Source organism: Aspergillus udagawae, assembly GCF_001078395.1.
Source record: "Aspergillus udagawae IFM 46973 DNA, scaffold_3, whole genome shotgun sequence".
Lineage (NCBI taxonomy): Eukaryota > Fungi > Ascomycota > Eurotiomycetes > Eurotiales > Aspergillaceae > Aspergillus > Aspergillus udagawae.
This window is the reverse complement of record NW_025091266.1, coordinates 1,031,379-1,056,842: the sequence shown is the minus strand read 5'-3', so window position 1 is coordinate 1,056,842 and position 25,464 is coordinate 1,031,379. Positions and strand designations below refer to the sequence as shown.

At 47.9% G+C, this 25,464-nt stretch overlaps 7 protein-coding genes across 7 annotated transcripts; 2 read left to right on the top strand and 5 right to left on the bottom strand.

The window, feature by feature from the left end:
• Positions 1-8: 8 nt before the first annotated feature.
• Positions 9-1,206, bottom strand: Aud_004229 (glycoside hydrolase family 131 protein; the record flags this gene model as incomplete). The annotated part of the gene is made up of 3 exons (XM_043289169.1): positions 9-860; positions 911-1,047; positions 1,098-1,206. 3 exons carry the CDS (start codon positions 1,204-1,206, stop codon positions 9-11), a joined length of 1,098 nt encoding a protein of 365 aa, XP_043145104.1.
• Positions 1,207-2,762: 1,556 nt separating this feature from the next.
• On the top strand, positions 2,763-5,785 carry Aud_004228 (uncharacterized protein; the record flags this gene model as incomplete). The annotated part of the gene is made up of 4 exons (XM_043289168.1): positions 2,763-4,649; positions 4,708-4,780; positions 4,881-4,970; positions 5,217-5,785. The coding sequence occupies 4 exons, from the start codon at positions 2,763-2,765 to the stop codon at positions 5,783-5,785; spliced, it is 2,619 nt and encodes an 872-aa protein (XP_043145103.1).
• Positions 5,786-10,944: 5,159 nt separating this feature from the next.
• Positions 10,945-12,994, bottom strand: Aud_004227 (GMC family oxidoreductase; the record flags this gene model as incomplete). Its single annotated transcript, XM_043289167.1, has 5 exons — positions 10,945-10,994; positions 11,047-11,548; positions 11,611-12,481; positions 12,531-12,560; positions 12,615-12,994. 5 exons carry the CDS (start codon positions 12,992-12,994, stop codon positions 10,945-10,947), a joined length of 1,833 nt encoding a protein of 610 aa, XP_043145102.1.
• Positions 12,995-14,824: 1,830 nt separating this feature from the next.
• Positions 14,825-18,025, bottom strand: Aud_004226 (uncharacterized protein; the record flags this gene model as incomplete). Its single annotated transcript, XM_043289166.1, has 2 exons — positions 14,825-16,986; positions 17,050-18,025. The coding sequence occupies 2 exons, from the start codon at positions 18,023-18,025 to the stop codon at positions 14,825-14,827; spliced, it is 3,138 nt and encodes a 1,045-aa protein (XP_043145101.1).
• Positions 18,026-18,541: 516 nt separating this feature from the next.
• Positions 18,542-19,294, bottom strand: Aud_004225 (uncharacterized protein; the record flags this gene model as incomplete). Its single annotated transcript, XM_043289165.1, has 1 exon — positions 18,542-19,294. The coding sequence occupies one exon, from the start codon at positions 19,292-19,294 to the stop codon at positions 18,542-18,544; it is 753 nt and encodes a 250-aa protein (XP_043145100.1).
• A 619-nt stretch (positions 19,295-19,913) lies between these two features.
• Aud_004224 (uncharacterized protein) lies at positions 19,914-20,258 on the top strand (the record flags this gene model as incomplete). The annotated part of the gene is made up of 1 exon (XM_043289164.1): positions 19,914-20,258. One exon carries the CDS (start codon positions 19,914-19,916, stop codon positions 20,256-20,258), a length of 345 nt encoding a protein of 114 aa, XP_043145099.1.
• A 554-nt stretch (positions 20,259-20,812) lies between these two features.
• Positions 20,813-21,820, bottom strand: Aud_004223 (uncharacterized protein; the record flags this gene model as incomplete). Its single annotated transcript, XM_043289163.1, has 1 exon — positions 20,813-21,820. The coding sequence occupies one exon, from the start codon at positions 21,818-21,820 to the stop codon at positions 20,813-20,815; it is 1,008 nt and encodes a 335-aa protein (XP_043145098.1).
• Positions 21,821-25,464: the final 3,644 nt, after the last annotated feature.

The following is a 25,464-nucleotide window of genomic DNA, read 5'->3' as shown; positions in this document are numbered from 1 at the left end:
GATCTAAGTTATCCACGGCGCGCAAAGTCGCGGGCGTGCATACTATTGGAACGAGAAATGAGAGCGCGCAACGCAGCCCGAATATCAGCGAGAAGCTCTGCGGCAGTGGTGGGGGTGGGGAGCTTTGCCGAAGAAGGTTCAGTGGGTGTCGCAGCATTAGTGTCGGAGGCAGGAGCTGCAGCCGATGTCACAGCCGCAGGGGCTGAGGTTGCAGCTGGCTCTGTAGCACTGGTAGACGATGGCTGCGGGGTTGCTTGGTAGGTGGAGGGAGTGGAAACCGAGGGATTAGAAGCGCTCGACGCACTGGAAGAGGACGAGCCGGAAGAATCAGAAGCACCGGCAGAACCAATTTTCGTTGTGATAGGTGCCTGCTCAACATAAATGCCAGACCAGAACCAGTCTTCCGCCGCGTCGTTGGAGGCGCCCCCGTTTGGCAGGCGCAGCTGGCCGACGTGCCAGTCCGCCGAGTTGGTAGAGGTAGATGCGCTGACGGGCGAGACAACCTCGGTCAAGGGATCAGAGCCATTAGAAGCCCAGAGGCCGACCTTTTGCGAGGCAAAGTCGATATCGTAGGCGAAGTTGTACCAATTGCCTGGCTCCAGCTGGACCGACCAGTGCGTTGTGCCACCCGCATTCCAGCGCAGGGTGTTGTCGGATGAGCCGGACGCGCCGTACTTGAGCTCTGTGAAGTGGCTCTCGAAGAACGCGATCTGGTGTTCGAAGGAGGCGTCGGGGGCATTTGTGGTCTTCGTGGACAGGGAGAAGTGATAGTAGAGATGGCCCGAGCCAAGATTGGCGGTGGTCTGGGGGATCAGTTCAGACCGCTCCATGTTCTGTCCATTCCAGAAGGAGGTTCCATCCTTATTTTCCGTTAGTCATACTTCAACAAGCACACGAGTGAATGACATACAATGGTGATTCGGACACCCTGGGCGTCGCTAGTGTCGGCCGGGTTCTTGAAGTCGGGGGACAGTCCCAGATACTCGGTCGTCTTGCCACTGCCGTGGATGTACCATTGCCACGGTTCTATTTGATTGGACCAGGACCCTATATTATTAGTGAGCGTTCAAAGCCAGAGGCAATGGGCAGATGAATACATTTGTCAAAGTCCTCAACGGTTGCAGAAGAATTGAAGTTGCCGCTCCACAGCACGGTTCCAGCCAGCGATGAAGCGGGGAAAACAAGAAGAGAAACGAATGACCTCATGGTGGGAGAAATGCAGTAAGGAGTGTAAGAGAACAAATAGTGTGACCGGCACAGTTGGTTGAACAAGTGAGCTGTGGGCTGTAGAGCATTAAAGTACTTGTAAAGGTGAAATGATTAAGGGTGGAGCCTGTTAGGGTTAGATTGGCGGGCGAATGCTGAAACATCCCATTTCCTCACTGGTAGTCAAGCTTGTTTCACTTTGATCAACAGGTCTCAGTTTAAAGCTTGGTAGATTGACACTATTTAAACGCCGTAATACACACTGGCAGCCTGCCCCATTAGTGGGGCGCTTCCTGATTATCCTGCAATACCATTATTTCCACCCATCACAGTCTGAGTAGCATGAGGAAGACATTGACCCACTGCAATATGCCCTCCTGCAGTTCGCGTCTAGTCTCTTCCGAGTGATATCATGCTGTTCTTAACTACTTGAACCACACTTAATGTCACTACTAGTCGTGTGCAAGATGTTAATGGGTGCCTGGATTTTCTAGTTTGAGTTTAGCCTGTTCTCGGCTAAATTACTCTACGTCTTAACTCTACCAGGGTTTCTTGGACGGACCACACTGCTCTCTATCAACAATATGCCATTCATTTCTACAGTTTGTTTGCGCAGAATCATCGGCGGATGGCCTCCACAATCTCAGTATTGTTTCCGGCCCTCTCCCTACTTGCCACTCCGCTTCTTTCTCCCGGTCCTCGATGAACATTCTCACCCATTCCCCATTCAGTCGAGCGGGGTCTTGTGAGAATCAGTCAAGCCGTCCATCTACTCATCCGAATCATGAGGGATTGGAATTCTGAACTTTATTTGTCAGGTAAGAGACGGACGGTCGCTCCTACATTCGGCCATTTGTGAATCACTGACAGAGCAGAAGCATATTCATGACTGCCGACTGCAAAGAGAGCAGCCACTAGCCCCGTACTGAGCAGTATGATCTCGGAGAGGCTCTATCAGTGCTTCGTGACTGCGATAATTGCAGACAGAAAAGTCCTGGAGAGAGGCCCATATTTGGTCATAATACAACATATTTTGCACAAACACTACTTGCTGCGGATCATGCACCAGAGTGAATGAGTTCGATAGTCGACAGCTGCATAGATAAGATGTAGCTGGAGGGTCGAGGAGCTACAACCAGCAGGCAGATTAAGATGCAGCCCTATTTGTTATGCTGATATTTGATGCACATATGCTGTCGCGGTATATATGTGTGTTTTACAAACATACATCGTGTCCTCGACAAGCGCGCTGCCCCTGTCCGGCCAACAGCAAGCCCTAGGTCTGGATTCTCATGGGTCAAACAGAATTTAATCAAGCGAATGCCAATGAAGCATTTCTCAGGGTGATAGGGTGTACTCCTGGTATGCCAGGAAATACGCGCAAGTGTGGGAATCAGCCTTGTATTTGGGCCGCACTAGTGATGCACGTATGCTGCGCCGCAGAATCACTCCCTCCCATCACAATGATAAAAGCTGACTGCTACCCTGGGAAGCAAGCCGCTTCAGGTTTATTTTCTTGTCTGCGACACTTCTCCACCCTTTCCAGTAGATTCATCATGTCTCACGCGTTGGAAGATAAGGCTTTGCACCAGCTACAGCAAGAACAGTCCAGGCTTCTGGACAAGATCGATGAGCTGCGCACTATCGGCGTCGGTGGCCTAGTGGAACTCCCCCAGCTGATTGTTTGCGGCAACCAGTCGAGCGGGAAGAGTTCCGTCCTCGAAGCCATCTCTCGCGTGCGGTTCCCGGCGAAAAGCAATGTCTGTACGCGATTTGCGACTGAGGTTATCCTGCGACGGAATCCATCTTCAAAAATCAAAGTGTCCATCGAGCCCGGTCCTTCTCGCGCGGACGAGCAGGAGCGACGGCGACTCCGGAGTTTTGCCTATGAGGACTTCTCTAACGGTGATGACCTGCCTCCCCTAATCGAGAGGGCCAAAGAGCACATGGGCATCACGGAGTCGGTTAACGCAGGCTTCAGTGATGATGTACTCAAGGTGGAGATTTCAGGGCCCGACAAACCGGAGCTGACTCTGGTTGATCTGCCCGGCCTGTATTACTCTACCAGCCAGGAGCAGGACTCACAGGGTATTCTGATAGTCCGCGAGCTGACGGAAAAATATATGAAGAATCCAAGAAGCATCATCCTTGCTGTGATCAGCGCAAAAACAGATTACCATCTTCAGGAGGTCCTGAACATCGCGGAACGGTTTGATCCAAAGCGCGAGCGCACACTAGGAATTATTACCCAGCCTGATATTCTGGAGGCAAATTCGGAGGAGGAAGACACCTATCTGCAATTTATCAAGAATCAAAAAATTCATCTAGAGACAGGATGGCATGTCTTGCGGAATCGATCCTTTGAGACCAGGGATATCTCTGACGACGCCCGCGACGAGATGGAGAAGGCGTTCTTCAACCAGGGACGATGGACTTCGCTCTCACGGGAATGTGTCGGCATCGAGAGCCTACGCCGCCGCCTTAGCACAATATTGCTGAGGCTCATCCGTCGGAATCTCCCAGGACTGATTGCGGAAATCCAAGACAAAGTGTCTGATCGGCAGCAGCAACTCTCGCGACTGGGGCCTCCTCGGTCCACTCTGCAGCAGCAGAGGGGTTACCTGCTCAACATTAGCAGTAAATTCGAGCGCATCATTGTGCAAGCTCTGAATGGCATGTATGCAGATGAGTTCTTCGGCGGCTTGGAGGAAACAGGGAGTATTGAAGACTTCCGCCGACTCAGAGCTGTTATACGCCAGCTGAACGAATACTTCGCAGAGGCAATGGCCATTCGAGGATGCCGCAGGAAAATTGTCGACCGGAGCCCGTTTGCCAGCAAAGATGACCTGCAAGTTGCTTCTGGGAAGCCTTACATGGACGACTGGAAACCCGAATACGTGGAGCGCAGTTCTATTGAAGCAGAGGTTAGCAAGCAAGCACGCAACAACAGAGGTATTGAGCTTCCAGGGAATGCAAATCAACTCCTTGTGGGGAGCCTCTTTCGCGACCAGTCCAAACCATGGAAAAACCTTGCGAAAGAACACTTAATGAAGGCCTGGGAATCAGCGAGATATTTCGCCTTGCTTGTTCTACAACACATTACTGACGACCATACCTATTCCTTGCTGGTTGGCTCCATTATCGATGCGGATTTTGACAGATTGAAGCAATCATTGCTTGACAAGCTTGACGAGCTGACCGCATACACGAAGAGAGGTCACCCATTGCCCGTGGGTAAGAGCTTTCTCTCCCAGATTCAGAAAGCCAGAAGCAAGCGTCAGATAGAATCACTAAGAGCAAATCTCCGAGCCAGTGGTTTTGACGAAAAGGGGGAAAGATTATTTACGATGAAAGAGCTCGAGCAAGCCACGTCGTGGACGGAAGCTTCCCGCGATGAATTTGCAGCCGCCGAGATCATCGACCAGATGGAAGCATATTATGAGGTGAGAAAGTCTTCCTTTTTTCAAGCTACGACTACATCACGCCTAACGAATTGTCCAGACTGCAATTGTGACGTTTGTCGACAATGTCGCAACTCTAGGCATCGAAAATTGTCTTCTTGACCCTCTGCAACGTATATTTACCAGCCAGGTTGTCAATAATATGGATGATGACCAGATCCAAGAACTTTCCATGGAACAGCCTTATATACCATGAAGAACGACAACGCTTAGGCCGCGAGCTCGACAAATTGCAAGCTGGCCTACGGGCTCTCAGCGTCTTCAACACTCAGAAGCCGTCATTGAGTAATCCACCATTCTTCGGTAAGCTCCAAAGTCCTTGCTTGAAGAATTGCATTATAACCCGGCCTCTCTCGTAGTAAAAAGACCGGCTGCAGGACTATCGGACGGTCCGGATTCTTCCCTTGAAAAAAGCCGTCCAGGACCAACAACAACCTCAGCCAATGGAAGCCCCTTCACTGTAATCGATGCGACTGCGACCTTTCAGTCTTCCGGACGTAGGTCTATGTGCCTTTTCCCTTAACAGGATCTTGCTAATTCGAGAGAAAGCTACGAAAGCTGCGGAACCGAGACCGCCCTCTGTAGTTGGTTCAGCCCAGGCTTCGCCGGCGGCTTTTGGAACTCTATCTAATACAGGCATACCCGAACAAAAATCTGTTTCCGGTGGCTCTGGTGCATCCTCATCTGAACACAAGCCTGCTCCCAGGCTTTTTTTTAGTCCAGCCGTATCTGAGCAGAAACCTATCTCTGGGGGATTTGGTACAGGCTCATCAGAACACAAGGCTGCTTCTGGGGGGCTTTTTGGTAGAGGTTTTGGTACAAGCCTATCTGAACAAAAACCTGTTTCTGGTGGCTCTGGTACATCCTCATCTAAGCACAAGGACGATTTCAGCCGTTTTCTTGCAGCCATAGAACAGCATTCTGCAGCCATAGAACAGGAATCTGTTTCTGGTGGCTTTGGCACAGGCACACCTACGAGCACCAGCACGAAACCTACAACAGGCACCAGTACCGACACCTCTACTACCGTCCAACAATCTGGCATGGGCTCCACCAGCAAGATAGTAATTTCTCCGTTTGATTTGCAGAAATCTCAAAGCTGGAGTCAGAATCTGTAGGATTTGGCTTTCTCACGTTATGCAAGAACCCCTCCATCTAGGATTGCTAATTTGGATATTCGCATGTGCACATGAAATATCTAACACTTGCCTTAGAATTAGAACTATTGCAAGTGAAACCCCAGCACATATCTCAGCTTTCCCTCCCTTTAACAAGTATTCCCCCGAGGTTTGCACCCCCCTTCCACCCTCCCTTTGGCGCCCCATGCTTCGCTATTCAAAAACTAATGTAATGGGCTAATGGTTACCAATCTAGGAACTCCGACTAGCTTATTATGATGAACAGGGTGGTAAACGCCGATTCTCTGTCGGATTTCCTCCCCTTGGATGATGAAGATGTTGAGCGCACCGGCGCTGGCGACAGCAGCAAAGGGGACGAAGCGCCCGAGGATGACTTCGTACTTGGCAAAACTGACTTTAGTCGTGGAACGATGAAATTCAAACTTAGCTCGATTGAGCAAGACTCAGACACGTCCATGAGATACAATTTGATGATGGTGGTAGTGGACAGAGTAGATCTGTTGGGATTGGTACTGTCAATCGTCACCTTGAGGACTGGTTTGCAATTTACAAGGGGGAAGTTCCTTTCCATTGAGCAGCAGTCGTGTACTTTTTTGTTTGCAACCACAATTAGGGGTCTAGCAGAGCTTACCACTTCGCTGGATTGAGCATCCTCGTGGTGACAGTCAAGTTGGAAAAGACATAGCATGACAGATGGAAAGCCAGAATACCGGCTCCTCTGTATCAGGAAGTAATGTCGATTCGATAATTCTCTTGACCTGTCACAACTTCAGAGTCATTTTGTGAATGTGATCCTCCAGACATCGGAAGGAATCTATTCCCGTCTCAGTGCCCCCATGCTGTTGATCCTGGCCTTGAAGCGGGTCCTTCTCCGGTTCTTAAGGATCCCGAACAAAAGAATTGTTGTGACGGGTAAGCAACGGTTGAAGTCTCACTTGAAAATATTGAGACCATCTCGGCCATCTGGATTGCAGAAAGCGCGACCATACAATTGTTCGACAGGCCTCTATTGGAGCCACAGACGAAGAAAAGGTAGAAGTTATCCCTCTTTCTACCCTGGAACCAGGCGACATGGATGTCTGTGTGGCCCAGAATCTCAGTCATTCCATTTCAACGCTAAAAACCAGCGTTACAGTTGTGGAGTCTGCAGTGGAGCTATCCGTTCTCCAGACACCGCAGGCTGGGAGATCTAATGATCAAAGAAAGTGATAGGATTGGATTGTAAAGTAATATGTATCTGTAGTTAAATAGGATTTTATTGGAGTTCTAGAAGAAGCTAGAGTTGGGTTGAATTCGGGTTGATCTGCACTATGTCTACTTCTTGAAGAGACTCAAAACCATGAGATCCATAATGGAGTTCAGTTCCACAAGCTTATTTCAACTTTTGTAATCGAGCCAAGGGTCATCGCAGAGTTCTCTTGCGGTCGCTCGACATTCTGGGTCCCACTGCAGCATTCTTTTGGCAAATTTTAGAAATAACTGCTTGTCCTCTCCGTCCAAGAACGGTGTAAGGTTTGAGAAAGTGAAGTCCTCTGGGGGGATCAACGCTGGATACCTAAAGTCACCTAGATGGAAAGCCGTGTAAGTCCTCAAGAAACCATTTAAGGACGGAAAGTCGTACCATCACCGGAGAAAAGATCAGAGAGTATAGTCGGATCAACCCTCTCCAGAAATTGCAAAGGAGGACGCCCAAGGAGACGGAAGATCTGAGCTAAGTGAGCAGCGCGGCTATAAGCATTGGCTCTGCGATCTATGCCATCGAAAAGATCGGTTTCTCCAAGTAATTCCCAAAGCTATTCAAGATTTCAGATATGACAATTCCTTGTCAGAACTGCATAGACGTACCGCAGTTCCTAAATTCCATATATCCGTGCTATACGACCACGTGCAGTCTAAGAGAACTTCCGGTGCGCGGAATTGCCGGGGTTGGATATTGTGGGTATGGGGAATAGACTGATCACCAAAAACAGCAGTACTGAAGTCACTTATTTTTACACGCCGCATGGCTCCTTGCAAACACCCGAAATCAGGGCGAGACTGGTAGATACGCCGACCAGCGCATGTCTTATATGGAGGAGGCTGGCTTTCCTGGTGGCTCACGTAACTGTCAAGGATGGTGCTGTTTTCGAATTCCACCAGGAAATTTTCCGATTTGAGATCTTCGCCTTCTGTCAACAACGGCCAAAGGAGGTAAATAGAAGGCAGGTTACCAGTATGTATGACACGGCATTCAGTGTGAAGAAAATCCAGCCCCTGTAGCAATAGTCTCAAGAAGGCCTTCAGCACAATAGGAGGGACGCCAACACCTCCAAGGTGTCTCCCCAACAGCCAGAGCGGTTCTCTTAATGGGTCGAAGACTAAACACGTATGTTCTCCATGAGGACCCTGGATATCGAAGAAGTCGTTCGCAACACGGACATACGCCCGACCATGGTGACTGGACCTCAGTTGTGAAATATGACGAGATATGAGAGCCTCTTTCTGGGCAGATTCTCGATCCCTAACTCCGCAGTTTGATATTTTCAAAGCATAATACCGGTCTGGCTGCCAGCGCCATCTTCCTCTAATTAGATTGATTCAAAAAGATATGAAGCTAGCGTACCGGGAAGTGTCTTTAGCCAACCACACAGTGGAATTGCTGCCCCAGCCGAGCTTCGATATTAGGCGGTATTTGTTGTGAATAAGCTCTCCAATACAGGCAGGATAGTACTTAGTTGCATCGTAACTGGTGCTTTCGTCTTCTTCATGGTCAATGTCAGAATGACAATCGCTCTTGTTCCTGACCGTTCTTCTAATCAAAAGGCGAAGAGGAGAAGCCCTGGAATTGAGTAAACGTTGGATCGCCATCGAGATATTTAAGTGTTCTGCAACAGAAAAGTTGGGCATAGCGCCGTTAACTACCAGGCATTGAGGATCGGCCCGTTATTACATTTCTCCGAGATTCGGTGCCTGATCTAGTTATCCTATTATATTTTTCCTAAACGTTGCGCGTCAGAATGCAATGAGAAATGGGTGGACCAGGGAAGTTCTAGAAGACCTACGACTATTGGCTGCACTACAAACAATTGAGTAAGATGGCTCCTCGGTAACTAACGATTTTCAGTGATTAGTACAAACAATTTAAACTATTCGCGGACCGAAGCGAACAAGACCCCACAGGCCCACTGTTCCCGGCTTCGGGCTTCCTAATTCATACTTCACTTCTGCATTGGTCGCTTCTCTTAGCTCAGGAAAAGCATCTTTCAAATTGGGGAATGCGTCCTCAATCGCGTTCTCGGTCACTGCTGGGTAGATGCCTTTGATATTGGTGTCGCCTTTTCGCAAGGAAAACTCAAGGACCCGGCCAGTTTGAGTGGGAAAAAATCTTCTTTATCTTTATTGTAAATTACATGTAGCAAAAGAGGTTTGAATAGTAGTGATACCTGAACGGCCCCCAGAATTCCATGTCAGATAAATATCCCATATACATCCTTTGGGCAAGCGCGACCTTTTGCACATGTCTTTGTAAAGTTGAGATATTGACATCGCTGGCTAAGTTGAGCAGGAGCATATATGAGAGAATCGTGACACTTTTGTGCTCTTGCCACTTGAGTCCTGGTAAAAATGCACATAGTCATGCCGAACAATCGCTGAGGAAATAGTCCAACCAAAAATGGACGCAATCTTCTCCCGCCCAAACCCAGCTGTGGGAACTGTACTCCGAGTGATGGGTCTTGCTAGTTTCAGTTCGCGGGATCTCGCCCACAAAGCTGACACCTCAATCCATGGCTTTACAGGCCAGCTGATCCTGGATGAGGCCTGCTACGTGATACGCTGTCGACTCGGGAGAGACGCCGCCGCGGACCTATACGCTCGGGCGACCTTGCTGCCGCCGTCTGGGAACATGAGCCCAATCACGGAACCGGTTTTGACTCCCGGATATTTCAGTAGAATCCCTTTAATCTCTGCGGGGGCAACGGAGTGCATGGAATCGGCACAGCATATTAGTCTACATCTGTTTGGATTCGATGTGCCATGGAGAGGGTAAAAGGAAAAGAACGGAGCAATACTACAACATCGAGATTAAGGCTTGGAATATCATACTTCTCCTATTTTATTCTGTATATGTGGGTTCACCACTGGCTAATTATGTCTTTTCCCTTCAAAAATACCTTAGTATTCTTCTAGGAACAGTAGCCATTACATGCCTCTATCATACTTACCTCTCCATCGCACCCTACACTCCTGAAACCTGGGCCTACACTAAGGGCGCTCTTGCCACTGTTAATCACGTAATAGGCTTCATTGGCCGCCATTTTTCACATGAGATTATTGTCTATCATATTGTGCACTACCTTTTGAGCCGGATCCCCTCATACAAAGCTGAGGCGGCAAAATTTGTCTTCAATCACTGCTTAGGACACAGTACCATGAGGAGAAGGACCAAAGTGTCCCTAGTTCTTTGGTCTGATATTCCAGGACTACACTTATGTTTCGGCCAAGGGGTAGGATCGCAGCCCGGTGTGCTCTACTTTGTAGAGGCTCACGGAGGGGATTGATCTAGATGACATAATTGTTGGATTAGGGAGCAAGCATAGGCATTTGATTGAATGGACTGATAAATTCGGAGTAGCATAGAGATAGCCTACCTTTATTCTAGGATGATCGTGGACGTATAAGGACGTAATTTTTGCAAGTTGTATTACGTTACTCTACTTACGATGACATCGTCTCCAATGAGAGGCAAGAAACCCCTTCAGACCGCCAATCGCTAATCAGTAAAGTACAATTACCATTGAACGCTGGTCTGACGTGCGCCTATGCCGGCCGAATATCAGTGATAAGTCTTTCTAAGAGGGCTCAGTCGGCTTAAATCACACCGTCTCTCACGAGATGATGTACCATTGCCTCAAATTCTCCACGATTTATTAAACGTCGACCTATTCTAAGCATGGGAGGCAGAAGAAGATTGCAAAGCTTCTCATTGATAAATATTCCCAATCGCTTGCCTCGTTGCTTTTCCTTCCTCAAACTAGTTCTCTGATGCTTACGGACGGCCCACAAGACTTCCTCCTCTCCGATCATTGTTAGTTCTTGTCGTTACCGCGCCCCTAAGGCACTACTTTATCAACGAGGTCAGCACATAGCCAGTCCTAAGGTCAGCTTAACCCTTTGATAATGATATCAGAGATCTTCTCTGCCAACATGTCTACCAGCCATTAGCCAATCTCCGCTCAACTATCAGTGGTATTGGAACTTACAAACGGTTGACTGAGGATGACCCGGTGGCAGGATGGGAAAGGCACTGGCATCCACAACACGCAGTCCCTCGACACCATAGACTCGAGCTTGATTATCAACCACGGCCATGTCGTCGTCAGCTGTGCCCATCTTACAGGTACAGGCAGCATGCCAGATAGTCATCACATTGTTTCTGATGTAATCCAGGATCTCTTCGTCGGTTTGGACGTCTTTTCCAGGATTATACTCATCGCCGATCACTATGGGTGCCATCGCCCTGCTCTGGAATGCCTCTCGGATACGCTTGAACACAGCTACAGCAACCTCCTGGTCAGACTTGGTAGCGAGCCAGTTAGGGTTAATCACAGGAAGATCGTCTGGATCAGCTGATTTCAGCGTTACGGTCCCCCTTGAAGTAGGGGAAACGAGCACACCCATAATTGAGGCATATTGACATCCGTCTTGGGGTTGGTCGGCCATGAGATTAGAGACATTACCAATGTACCCTGCAGCGGACATGTACTATTACCAGCAGGGTCAGAAATTTTTCTGCACACTCAGATTCGGTGCTGTCAGTAACATACCTCAGCCTCTGGCCAGTCATTTGGAAACTTAGCCAATTCATCCTGCGTTTCGCTCGTGAATTTGGACCGCACACTGTTCGGAATCTTTTCCCAAGCCAAGTAATCCGCCACTGGGCTTGTCAACGGTCCCTGTTTCGAGTTAAGGTAATCCTTAACCAGTCCCAAGAGGGCCGGAGCTATCTTAGCGAAGGTGTCTACTGTGACCCTGTACGTCGGCGCGAAGAATGGGTGATCCCACATGTTCTGTCCAACTCCGGGTCTCTCAGCGAGCAGATCAATATTATGTTGCTGAAGAATATCCTTTGGCCCTATCCCGGACAGCATCAACAGCTGCGGGGTTTGAAAGGCGCCTGCAGGGATGATTACTTCTTTTTTTGCGCTCAGAGTAAATGTGTTACCATCGGGGCCCTTGACTTGGACGCCTGTTGCCTTTTTATTCCCGTCGAAAAGGACCTTCCTAGCTGAAGAGTTTGAGTATGTAGTTAGGGTAGTGGCGTTGATAGTTGCCAGGAACGAGGCCTCAGAACTGCTCCGAGTCTCGTCGGTCGGCTTGATAGTTACGGCGCAGTACTGAGCTCCCATCAAAGAGCCCACGTTGAAATCCTCGATTTCGTTTATTCCTATCGCCTCCATTCCGCGTTTCATCCAGGTTGAGAAGGGCATGGCGTAATTCGGGTAGGATACCTGGAGCGGGCCAGCTTCGGGTTCATACGCGCTTGCGTCAAAGCCCGCTGTTGCATTCACAAACCGAGTTTTTGTGTTTGGAGGCGTAAATTGTACGCTTTTCTTGTAGTAAGGCAGGACCTCATCGAACGTGTAGCTGCTATCGTTGACTGCTGTCGCCCAAACCTCCATCGAGTCGCGTGTCGGTCTGCTACCAATCAGCTTTATTTTGCCAATCTTAGCCAACTCCAGCTCACCGCTGATAGATCATGAAGTTCATGGCCGACCTGTTGCAAGCCTGTTCAGCACGGCATATCCTCTCAGCAGGTAGAGCAACCTACGATCCTCCCAGACATTTTCCCCGTGCATAGTGAATTGACCTTCCATTGGCACCAGGGATGTTGTTTGCAACAAACCCCCAGTCAAAAGAGGCCTTCGTATTAGGATCCGATCCGACGGGAATCACGTCTGCAGCGGGGATAGCAGCGACGGATACTGATTCGTACAATCCTCCAGACTCGACCAAGGCAACCTTCAGCGATTTCTGCGCCAACCGCGTCGCGATGACAATCCCAGCAGTGCCGCCGCCAACAACAACATAGTCGAACTCCGCATCTCCGGAACTATCCGCATCGACCAGGTGGGTATACTGACCTGACTCAATGCTCAGAACAGCGCGCACTTCTAGAAGCAGCAATTGCAACAGAAGTGACAGAAGCATGGCTCCACGTATCAATTCAACGCGTAGGATGGTAACTCATGGTAAGGTCGAGCTGGTAATGCAAAAGTGGCTTTTTTGCCAAGTATAGCCCAACCCCAATGACGTTAACAGTAGTACAGACGGTGGACAAAACATTAGTTATCTTTTTTAGATTACGCTCCCAACATAATCCCAAGTAAGCAAGTGGTTCTCCAAATTGGGACTTCTCTACATTTTCAACAACATTCCGTAACAATACCCCTGCATTCCACTTTCCACCCTACAGTTGTTACCTTTCTCCAAATTCCGTGCGTGATCCAAATGTCATGATAAAAACCGATCGATCATACCGATACTATCTAGAAGAGGAGAAACGAAGAAGTCAAGACTCCACGCAGGGGAGGTGATCAGGCGCGCTAGTCCCGAAATGGGATGTAAGGCGAGATATGCACCTTCACAATTACCCCAGTTCCCCCTTTTGCGCGCCAGAATACAATGATAAGTATTCAGGAATCGCTAGTATTTCGCATACAGATGATAAATCAACGAAGATCTGATTCTTCTCATCCAATGATGCTCTATATAGTTACACCATTAGTGTTTCCTTCACATGCATGACTTCATTGTTTAACCATGTCCATAGACTACGATAATGACCAGCCAAGTCTGGAAAGATGGGTGGGAGTGATGGAAACCAGGAGGGAAGGATGCTCTACAAAACCTCGAGCTCACTGCTTGCCGATATCTCGGCGCGTGAATGGGCTGTTTTCAGCACGGCCGAGAAGGATGCGATCTGGGGAAAAATCGAAGTGATTTCAGGGATGCTAGCGTAGATATCTACCGACTCGGCAACATTTTCGATCATTTGTTTTCGAGCAAGAGTGTCAGGAGTCTCAGCGAATCTTTGATGGGCGATTTGAAGCATCATTGACAACTTGCACACAAAGCTTTCATCATCCCAAGCAATGCGTCATTTACATCGTCAATCTTGATAGTGAGGAAATAGTCTGGAAAACCCTGTTTCTGGGTGGACGATCACAAGGTCGACCTCATCACGAAACTGGCCCGTTATCCATCACCTTTGATCGATTAGATTCTAGATAGCATATCTCGAGCCAAGACCTTTACAAAGCTGGATACTGGCGAATTTTCAGGGTATACTGTTGGACCTGTAGTGCGGCCGATGTAACCATATTCAGGGCACAATATGGGAGGTACAAATATTGTTGCTATCTAGAGTCTAGGATAGTCAGGCAATAGAAAGGAAAGCCATGCGGCAAGTATACACAAAGGTGGAGCATTACTAAAGCACACTATAAGAGATATTGTTTGTTCATTAAGAGATCTTTGACCTCTTAGAAGGAAAATCACAAGGCTGTCCGCTTCGCGGGTAGATTTACTGCTTGGAGCATCTGTACGATCCTCCTATGTCATTGAGTGAGGCAGCCTGAAGTGCATTATCAAACTCTCTCCACTGGGCGTTGACATCAGAGCCATGTCCTAATAGCATGTCCCAATAGCATCTGTACAGTCTTCTCAAGCTTTTCAGCTGAGGCGAGCTGCAATGCATTGCCTAAACCATCCACCCTGGGCATTGACATCAGCTCCGTGTTCTAATAGCATCTGCATAATCATCTCATGTCCATGAAATGAGGCAGCTTGCAGTGCATTGCCATACTTTCCACCCTGGGCGTTGATATCAGCTCCGTGTTCTAATAGCATCTTTGCAACCTTCTCATGCCCTTCTGCTGAGGCGTCCCACAATGCATTGCCGCCATGCCTTCCACCCGGGGCGTTGATATCAGCTCCGTTTTCCAATAGCATCTGTACAATCGTCTCATATCCTTGAAATTAGGCGGCCTTCAGTGCATTGCCTGACCATCCACCTTGGGCGTTAATATCAGCTTTTTGTTCTAATAGCATCTGTACAATCTTCTCATGTCCTTGAACTGAGGCAGCCTGCAGTGCATTGCCCAACCATCCACTCTTAGCATTGATATCAGCTCCATGTTCTAATAGCATCTGTATAAGCTTCTCATGTCCTTTAAATGAGGCAGCCTGCAGTGCATTGCCATGCCTTCCACCTTGGGCGTTGACATCAGCTCTGTGTTCTAATAGCATCTGTACAATCATCTCATGTCCTTGAAATGAGGCAGCCTGCAGTGCATTGCCATACTTTCCACCTTGGGCGTTGACATCAGCTCCATGTTCCAGCAGCAGTTCAACGACCTCTTTGTATCCATTCATTGAGGCCCACATCAATGCGTTTGATCCGGTACCATCTCCCTTATTAATATTCTTTTCATTTCCAGCGAGTAATTTCCGGACCATATGCGTATGGCCGTTAAAAGCTGCCAGATGGATTGGATTCATATGTGGGACCTTGGATAAAATATATGCACTAAATGACAAAGGCCCAGTGTTTGTCATAGTGCCCCAAAAAATTGGGAACCAAACTGCAAAATGGCGTTTGGCTGTATCATATATGTGATGTAACAGATCGTCAATCTCCTGTTGCTGCGCCAGGGATATGTTTCGTACATGGTCTGGCCAATGCAGGGATGAATATTCCAGAAGACTTTGATTGTCTGTATCTGTTTGTCTTTCACTTTGTCCCACATCATCCATCAACAGGTATCGTATGCAGACCTGAGACATCAGTTTCTCAGCGTCAGTTTGCTCGAAAGCATAGATGGACTTGGGATTTCTAAAAACCCCGTTGATAAGGAACTTCCTGGCTGTCTGATGGATAAGGTATATTTTTGAATTGTTGATAAAGACAAATAGACCGCACAGTTGTCGTATCCTCTCGGCTAATATTGCTGAATTGATTCCAGCTTCTGCCGCGGTTTGCGACCTCGGCGATAAAGCTATACCCAATGCCATAGCCATCTCATGTGTTGTCAAGGGACGCCGTGCACCAACAATAATCTGAAGGATCTTCCTCACTGTGTGGACTTGGTTGGACGGAACTCGACCAAGGATTCTCTCATATGCCGCGTCCACTGATGCAGGTATCAGTAGAATTGGTTCATCGGCGGGCCAAAAGCTGTTTTGAAATGTAGTACGGATATCATCAATAGCCAGATGTAACCAGAGATATGTGCGGTGTTCCATTTGAAGAAGTTGGCGCTCAAGTTGCTGTTGTACATCCGATGATAGTAATGCCGTTTCAGCTAGCTCCTTCACCCTAATCTTTATAACGAGATTAATCTCTTCATGGATTTGATCGTTTTCTTCCTCCCCTTTGAGATGTATATGTGGGAAGAAATCTGTGATAGCTTTGAAACTGTCCTTGATCTCGTCATAGGGACGACTGGTAATCAGAAACTTCAACCAGGTTTCGTGGGTTGATAAATCAGTTTGATGGTAGAAGCCCTCGAGTCTCTGAAGGAGTTGTTTCTGATCATTCGGGTGACATTCATCAAGGGCATCGAGCACACAAATAGTATTGGCTGATGTGGAATCCGATGTCGCTGCTATAAAGATCCGCCAAAGTTCACTGACATCTCGCTGGAGCTTGTTCCCATTCTTTTCCCACGACGGTAATGCATGGCGTAAGAGATTCGGCTGCTGGCTAAAGATCTGGTGGAGTATGGCACATAATGCTGTGGCAAGATTGTTCTGCTCATCATTGTCCTTGAAGAAAAAGTAACAAATTGACACTGTTGGAATAGATGCTTTGAAGTCATGATCGATAAGCGATTTGGCCAGTACAGATTTTCCGCAGCCAGGGTCGGCTGATATCCACAGAACATCATTGCAGCAACTATTCCACCAACGGAGATAATGTGGATTTTGGAAAGCCCATTGGCAGGTCCCTGGTGAACGACCTGGATTAATGTCTTTATGCTGCTCATAGTACGATGTCTTAAATACTTGGTGACACTTCTGTTGCTGTTCGGTCAGGGCCCTGGCTGTTTGTTCGCGATAGTGCTGTTCTTGTTGGTAGTATGCTATGTCCAGTCGTTGATTTGTGCCTTTGACTTCTTGAGTTAGATTCTCTATGGAGCCTATATGGTGATAAGTAAATCATGTGCTCTTCTAAATATTAGGCTAATATGGACGTTACTTACTGCATATATCTACTGCAAGATTCTCTTGCGAGACTTGAGCCCGTGGCACATATTCCAGCAACTCCTTGGCATATGCTGCCGCCGCCAAGGCAGCGTAACCTTGCCACTGCTTGTTCTTGTGCGAATCAGAGTAATCGCAGATGCCACGGATAACAATGCAAGGGAAGTCTAACATCAAGCCTGCTGCCTCCATCTCAAAACACAGTGCCCCAGATTCCAAACGGAGCTGTTCTCTTTTGCAACCGTGTTTGATAACAGAATTTCCCGAAGCAATAATACCATAGTGTGGCAGTGGATCCTCACTGTCCCGTTCACTTCTAGTCTCTTCCCATTCTCTTTGGCACATATCGCAGTTCTTCTCGGTAGCAGGATGCTCGTGCTTGGTTTTGAACAATCGATCGCTCTGTGGACTGGGTCGGCCAAAGTTTATCTGGGTCCGTCTGGTCCTCCTGATCGCTCTTTGGAGATATTCTGGATAGCGGGGATCATCAGTGAGCTCAGCAGCCCTCATATTGTTAACTGCTGTTAACAATGATCTGGGAGGACTGTTCAAAGACCCGGTTCGACAGAATACACCGTTCGCAGTGACCTTGCCCATATCATATTGAACCACGCCTCCATAACTGCCTGTCGGACAGCTAATCACAATATCACCGAGCCGTATGTCATGGTCGGTGGATGGGATTCCTCCGCCAACACCGACCATCAGACCGATCCGTAACGATTTTGAGAACGTACGGACCATGTTATTGGCGACCATTGTAGCTGCACAGGCTCCATATTGTCCTCCGGGCAGGCAGGCGATCACGACGTAGTGTTTCCCAATTCGACCCAATCTATAAGAGTTTGTGTCCGCAGCATCTTGCTCTTCAAGGATTCCAAAATCCTCATCAAGCATCTCCTTGGCTGCGGCCGCCTCAATGGGTAGGGCACAGATCCAACCAATCTGAAATTCCTCGCGCCCAGGGATAGCCATGTTGGTTATCTGGTAGAACCAATACAGGGTTCTGCTCTAGGCACCAGAAAGTGTACATTCGTAATAAACTGAAAAGCGGAAGGGGAGGCTAGTTGAATCTGACTCGTTTTCTAAAAAAAGGGGCGGACTGAAAACATAAATATAATATTAACCACTAAAGCTCAGCCTTGTGCTAGCCAGAGGCATGAGGCTGGGGCGGCAAAAGACAAAACATCATTGGGCCGCACAGAGGATGCCTTGCTTCCTTGTCACTCGCTAAACAAAAGAAAAGCCCAATAGGAATTGTACGTGTTTGATATCATTGATTTCGCAAAAGAACCAGGATTTGGTATACAGATCTTAGCTAGAGTAGAGATTTCATATGAATTAGACTAAGTGCATCTGAGCTTTCATCTAAATGATCATAGTTATCTTGCCCGATTGCTAACCTATCTATGGTAATAAACATTCAGGACACTGGTCTACAACGCTACGTAGTGGAAACGCTCCTCGTCCCAATTCCTTCTCTGCCTGCACTCAGTTTCCCCCTTGCTGCTCATTGACGTCCGCACTGTATCGTGCAAATTGGCTCTTCTGCCTCAGCTGCTTTCCAAACTTCAGGAACAGAAAGGGCGTAAAGGCGAATACGGTCGCCACAGCGGCGATGATGCTGGTAGCGACATTTGATCTGAGCCCCGAATACATCGGATACGCAAACAGGGGCATGCAGGCCGATGCAATGCCGCGCAGAAATGAAACTACCGCGAGACCCGTCGAAGCGTAAATGGTATACGCGTCGGCGATGTAGCCACTGAGGGTATATGAGAATTCGGTCGCCGCAAAACCAATCAACACCAGGCCGAACATCGACGCGATCCACGGCACATGGACAAGAGGGGGAACGGTCCAGCCAAAGATCCAGAGCCCGATGGCAAGGGCTGGAGCGGCAATGGCAAATCCACCGATTTTGTCCTCTGGTTCGGGAGATATTCCTCCCTTCTGCCTTTTGTTCAGTTGATGATGATCCCAGAACCGCACTAAGCCGCTAGCAAGAATGCCGGGGAACAGGACTATGAAAGGTAACGAGGTTGCCCTCGAACTCCAGCCAAACTCGCTATAGACCACTGAGAATGACTCCGTGAAGAGATACATCATCCCCCATGCTGAAGCGCTCAAGATTGAGACCAGTATGATAATGGGCTCTGTGACGCCTAGTCGCGCCGGCCGCATCAAGATAACCTTGACAAGCTCTCGCCTGTTGCCAATGTGGTCGTTATTAGGGATATCCATGTCCAAGTTTCCGACCTTTGACTGGAGATGCTCGAACAGCCGGGAGAGAAGTGTAGTAGGTCAACTTTCACATGTAAAGAGGAGAAGGACAAACAAGACAACGCATGTGATGGCTGTAAGTTATTGTATCAGCGAACGAGGCAAACCCCAGAAAAGAAGGGTGTGGTGGGGCAAAGGAAGAGAGATTCGAAGGACAGAATCACCTTGCTGACCAACTGATATACATCCAGAGTGAGCCAGGGCCTCTCAACTGTCCCCGTGCACCAAAAGAAAAGTCAGTGGAATCATTCAGAGCCATTCGATCATTTATCGACCCTCCCTTACATCACAAAAGGCAATGAGTTTGACGAGGTGCTTGCCGACGGTTTTGCTCTGCATCTCAGTTGCACACTGCGTGGGCCACAAGCAGGGTCTAGCGAGGTAGAAGGTGTTTCTCTCATGTCATATCGTCTTCTACGAGTTGATTCGTCTCCGCGACCTCGCACAGCGCGACTCGTGGGATACATACCCGTTCTATGGCAGGGAGGATTCGAGATATCTCCGAAAAGGTTGCTTCACCGTGAGTCTTTCTGACTGCACGGTATTTCTTGAAGGTTGATGTCTATAGACTCCTTAGATGATGACCATCCCGTCGGAGGTTAAATGGCTGGATGATGGGGCAATTCACTGGACGGTTGTCTGCCTAACGCCAACTGCCTTCTGGCCCTCAGAGAAGTCCTACTCGGAGCAAACCGCGCCTTTGCTTATGGCCCAGTCGCTACAGTATGTGTGTCGCGCCCTCCAGGATGTCTCCCAACGCTGGCGAACTCTTCTAGAAGCACTGGAGGAGGTTGTCGACAATCACCAGTTTTTCCAGGACCCAGAGAACTTGGCCGACAGGCTGTTAGATGACGACTCGTTTTCGACTTCAAAGAGATATTTCTGGGCCATCAACTTTCTGCACGTTCATCCACTTGACCGATGATTACATCGAACAGTGGGAACAGTATCGCAAAGCCTGTGTCGAGCCGTCATTGCGGCTGAATAGCAGACTTATCTTTCTCCAATCAAGGATACCATCCTTAACGCCCGGTGCTTTTCCAGGTCCATCATTACTTGCAAAAATGATGCTTGGTTATCATGTGTAAGGTCCTGACATCATTAAGCGGGACAGGCGGCCCTTAAAATTGCAGAGTTGGGGACCTAACCCACTGGACCTGCACTGAACCCGCTTTGAACCGGCTATGGGCCGCAAGATAAGTTTCAGGCAGCTACTTTACCGCCATGCATCGTTATACGGCCTACGACTACATTTCCCCATTAAAGCAGAATGATGTAGCCTATACTTGCAATGATCCGACAGTAGAGCGAACACAACTTTATAGAGTGTACTTTATAGAGTGTATGATTCATTCCCACTATACTAAACTAAACTATCTAGCCCGGCATAGTCTGAAGACATAGCAGCAGCTGACAAGAGCAATCAGGTAGAAACAGTGAAAGGACCTCAACATCCCTGCTGCTTCTGTCCAGCATAACCTACTGATCGTCCGTCAGCCCCACCATCTTTGATGAATCTTTCCAGAGCCGGGCTTCTTTCACGGGATCATAAGCATGTCCTGCAAACCCTTCACCGGTGATCTCGTGGTTGTCGTTTCCACGAGTTGTTTTTCCGCAATCAGCAAGATATTCTCCACCCTTATTCTCCCATTCTCGGCCAATCGCTGCCCACACCGTGGTTGCAGCACCCTGCTCTGGCGATTTCATTGTTTTGTACAACTTTTCGTCCTTTTTCATTGCTTCAATCACTGCTGGGTCCACATGCTGCATAAGCCCCGTTGCGATCGCGCCAGGGTGAAGACTGGTAGCGTGGAGTCCTCGCGATCCGTAGCGCCGCTCGATCTCGTTAGCCATATAGATATTGGCTGTCTTTGATTGCCCATATGAAACCCAGTCATTATATTCAGTCTTCTCGAAATTGTAGTCGCCTGATTCATTGATCGAGGATACGTGATGGGCTGAAGAGGAGACATTAACAACTCGAGATGAGAATAAAGGGCTGGCGCTGGCGAGAAGAGCTGGCTTCAAGAGCTCAAAGAGTAGGAAATGGGCAAGGTGGTTGACTCCAAACTGCATTTCAAAGCCGTCTTTCGTGTACTCCAGCTTGGGCAGAGCCATGATGCCGGCGTTATTGATTAGGATGTTGACTTGGCCGTTCGACTTCTGGAGAATGGTGTTCGCAGCGACACGCACACTGCTCAAGGATGTATTGTCCATCTCAACAAGCTCGATGCGCCCTGGTTCAAGGATGCCGTCCAGAGCAGTCTTCGCTTTGTCCAGGTTCCGTGCCGTCAACAACAGCCTTGCTCCAGTCAAAGACAGAGCGCGAGCTGTTTCGATCCCTATTCCAGACGAAGTACCTGTGATGACGATAACTTTCCCGGCTAGCTTGCCCTCGACTGCTTCGTCCTTGATGATCTGAAGGGCTGTTGGACGAGCGTCGCCTGGGCCATTAGGACTCAGATGAAGTTCTGCATATCGAGACATTGTGATTGAATAAAGAACTTTGGAAGCTTGGAACCGGTGATGATATAGATAGATTGATTCAGATGAGTTCTTGGTTTTGGCTTTTGGGAGCATCGGCGAACTATTTATGTTTTTCTTTGTGGCTGCAGACTCCCGGCACCCCTAGTGACTGATCCATGTTCTGTATTTCAAAGCAATTGAACTTCTCAAAGAAATCTTTGAATCAGACCTTAGCAACTGAATTTACTATCACAATGGACTCTGATTACCTAGAGAGTGGAGTGAGTAGTCCTGGAGGTTTGTCTGACTGATTTTGCCTCTTCTGGACTAGCGTATATTTGCACAACCTTAAATGCTCTTAAGCATTGCCACCTATATCTCGCAGTATTTTGCAAGAGGCTGACCATTTTCTCCTAACTCATATAATTCTCCGGTTTCTTAAAAGCATAACAACTATTATAATTATAATCTAGCTTATGATCACAAACTCTTCCTGTTGCCTTCGGAAGTTCGGATGAATATAGGTATTAAACATAGTTTACTAAGTGGAGGTTGGCTGACAGATTTTGCCTCTTCTAGACTAGTGTATATTTGCACAACCTTAATGCTCTAAGCATTGCCACCTATATCTTGCAGTATTTTCGCAAGAGGCTGACCATTTTCTCCTGATTCACACAATTCTCCGGTTTCTTAAATGCATAACAACCATTCTAATTACAAATCCTGGCTTATGATTACAAACTCTTCAAACTTAGTTAACTAAGTGGAGGTCGGCTGACAGGTTTCGCCTCTTCTGGACTAGCGTATCCAACCTTAATGCTCTATGCCACCTATATCTCGCAGGGGATTCCACAGGAGGCTGACCATTTTCTCCTGATTCATACAATTCTCCGAACCCTTTACAAGCACACCAACAACCATTGTGATACAACCCTCAGGTGATGATTACCAACCCTTCCCGTCGCCTTGAGGCGAGCCGACCGGCAACCGAGGACCAGATAGTCATCGACGTTAGGAAGCAGCGAAAGAAAATCCAGAATCGGATAAATCAAAGAAATCATCGTGAGTGGCCTAACGCGTACTGCCTTCGACTCAGTAATTTACCCGTCTTATTAGGGCAACGCATGAGTGAGAAAAGGGCTCAAAATCCACGAACTGGAAAACGTCCGTATCGAGTGGATCGTTGGCGAATCGAAAGTCCCACTAGCAACATTTCAGAGGCCATCACATTAGGCATAAATCATGAACCAGCAAAAGAAGACAAAGTTAGTAGAAACCCCAGCTACCACAGCGCTCGCTTCAACAATATATTAAAGAGTCAGCAGGACACAGACTCTGAGATCCCGTTGATGCTCCCTTCGGATCATTTACTTCACCTTATCCATTTTAACGTGTTCCGAGCACTGAACTCGAACAAGCGTGTCTTGAGACATTTATCAACGATAGTTTTCCAGCCCGACCATATTGACAATGTATTCAGTGGCAGGCAACTTTGTGATGGTCTCATAGTTATACGCCCGCTCCATCCTCAAATCCCAAACTCACTTCTCCCAACACCCTTGCAAATGAGCAGTTTCCACTCCAACTGGATTGATATGTTTCCCTTTCCTGAGATCCGTGATAATCTGATTAGATGGGAGGCTTACTTCGATCCCTTGGAGCTTTTAAGGGATCTTGTTGGCGAGGCGGTTAACGACAATCAATCTCTCACACATAGCCCGAGACGATTGGGTCCCAACGTTGGCCAAATCCTAATTCAAGAAGACTACGATGACACGGTAACCTCAGGTCGAAACGGATTGATCGTATGGGGAGAGCCGCATATGAAGGAGAGCTGGGAGGTTACCCCAGGGTTCCTGAAGAAATGGCCATGGGTGGTGGAAGGATGTGAAGAGCTGGTTAAGTTCAGCAATTACTGGAGAGCAATTAGAGGAGAGGAGCCGATGCAATTGATAGTTACCTCTGTAGATACGCGTTCTCGCTAGTTGTTTATAGAGGGTGCAGTGTTAGTTGAGAGGTTTGCATGCTTTATATGAGGCCCTTACATGTCAGTTATGGATAAGATATGGTTTGTAACGTTATGTTCCTGAAGGGTTATAGAGAGAACTGGCCTTAGATTACTCCTGTTATATGCATTATACCGAGGCTCGAGTTCAAGAAGTATCTCATAACAGTTCCACTCTGGGTCCAGGATGTAGTCAGTGATGGCTATAAATGCCTGGGTAAAGGAGATATCCAGTAGTCAACCGCAATTGAACGCTTCCCATTTGGCGGAAGACTGGAGAAGTGTGTCTTGATTTCCTGTAACATTTTCCTATTCATAATGTCGAAGAATTTTGATAGAGGGGAGTTTTATCTTTGTGCCACATAAGTTAATATTATTAATTTGTCAAGCTCGCGATACCACTAAACCAAAATGGAAGACATCCGAGAGCCACCATATTAAGTGGCTTCTGTATAAGAGGCTATAGCTATGGAGTTTACTTTTTTGTCGTATTTTCCCGTATCAGACAATAAGAAAAACACTGTACAGTACATCTATCGATGCTTAGATTGTATGAGTGACAAGGCAGAGATATGTATTATTGCCAACAGAAAACATCCACACATTCCACCCAGGGCCATTTTCGTATCCTGTTTTCTCTCAATGTCTTGCCGTACAATGGTGGGTCTCTGGACTATGCGCTGAAAGCCTCAAAGTCCGCCTATTCTCTGCTTCCTTGGCTGATAAATCAAATGAGTTTGTAAGCGAAGAATTCCTCATGACTTAACTAAAACTACGGGTAGAAGACATAAAAAGGGGCCACGAGTCAAGCAGTCTGGTAAAAGCAGAATCTTCAGTGTACCTTCACAATCGATCAAGCTTCCACAAGGTCCTCCTCAAAATTCATCGTTACCGTCGGAGCCACTGGCAATCAAGGCAGCTTTTTGGCGAGCGTCTTCCTCGAGGAACCAGGTTGGAAAGTTCGCGCCCTAACTCGAAACACCTTTAGTAATAATTCCCAGGCTTTGGCAGCCCGAGGCGCTGAGATTGTTTAAGCAGACATCGACACACCTGCTACACTATCGGCGGCATTTGAGGGTGCAAACACCGTCTTCGCTGTGAGTGACTTCTGGGGCCTGCACGGTGACCCTGCCAATAAGGACAAAGCCAAGCCGGTCAGCCTCTGATCATCTGGGCGGGTGAGCATGAAACACAACTGCTGAAGAACATTATCGACGCAGTCGCCAAAGCCCCAGCTTGGCAGCGATTTATACTCTCTTCTCTATCGGACGCCACAAAATGGTCAAAGGGGAAGTACACTCACGTGTACCACTTTGACTCAAAAGCCAAGGCAGAAGTGTATAGCAGAGAAACATACCCGGACCTCTGGGCAAAGACCAGCATCTATCAAGCAGGACTTTATTTGAGTAACTATACCTTGAACTGGATGAGTCCACCCATCAAGACAAGCATTTTCGAGCATAGTTTCTACACTTAGCGAATAAAGCTAACATCTTCAAGAACTCTGATGGAGTAGTTCAATTTATCGTGCACGTGGACCCAGACGTCAAACTCCCATTTGCTGCCGCCGAGGAAGATACAGAGCCCTTAGTCAAAGCTCTTATACAAGAGTCCGCTGGGAAGAAACTTATTAGCTATCGAGAATGGCTCACTACACGAG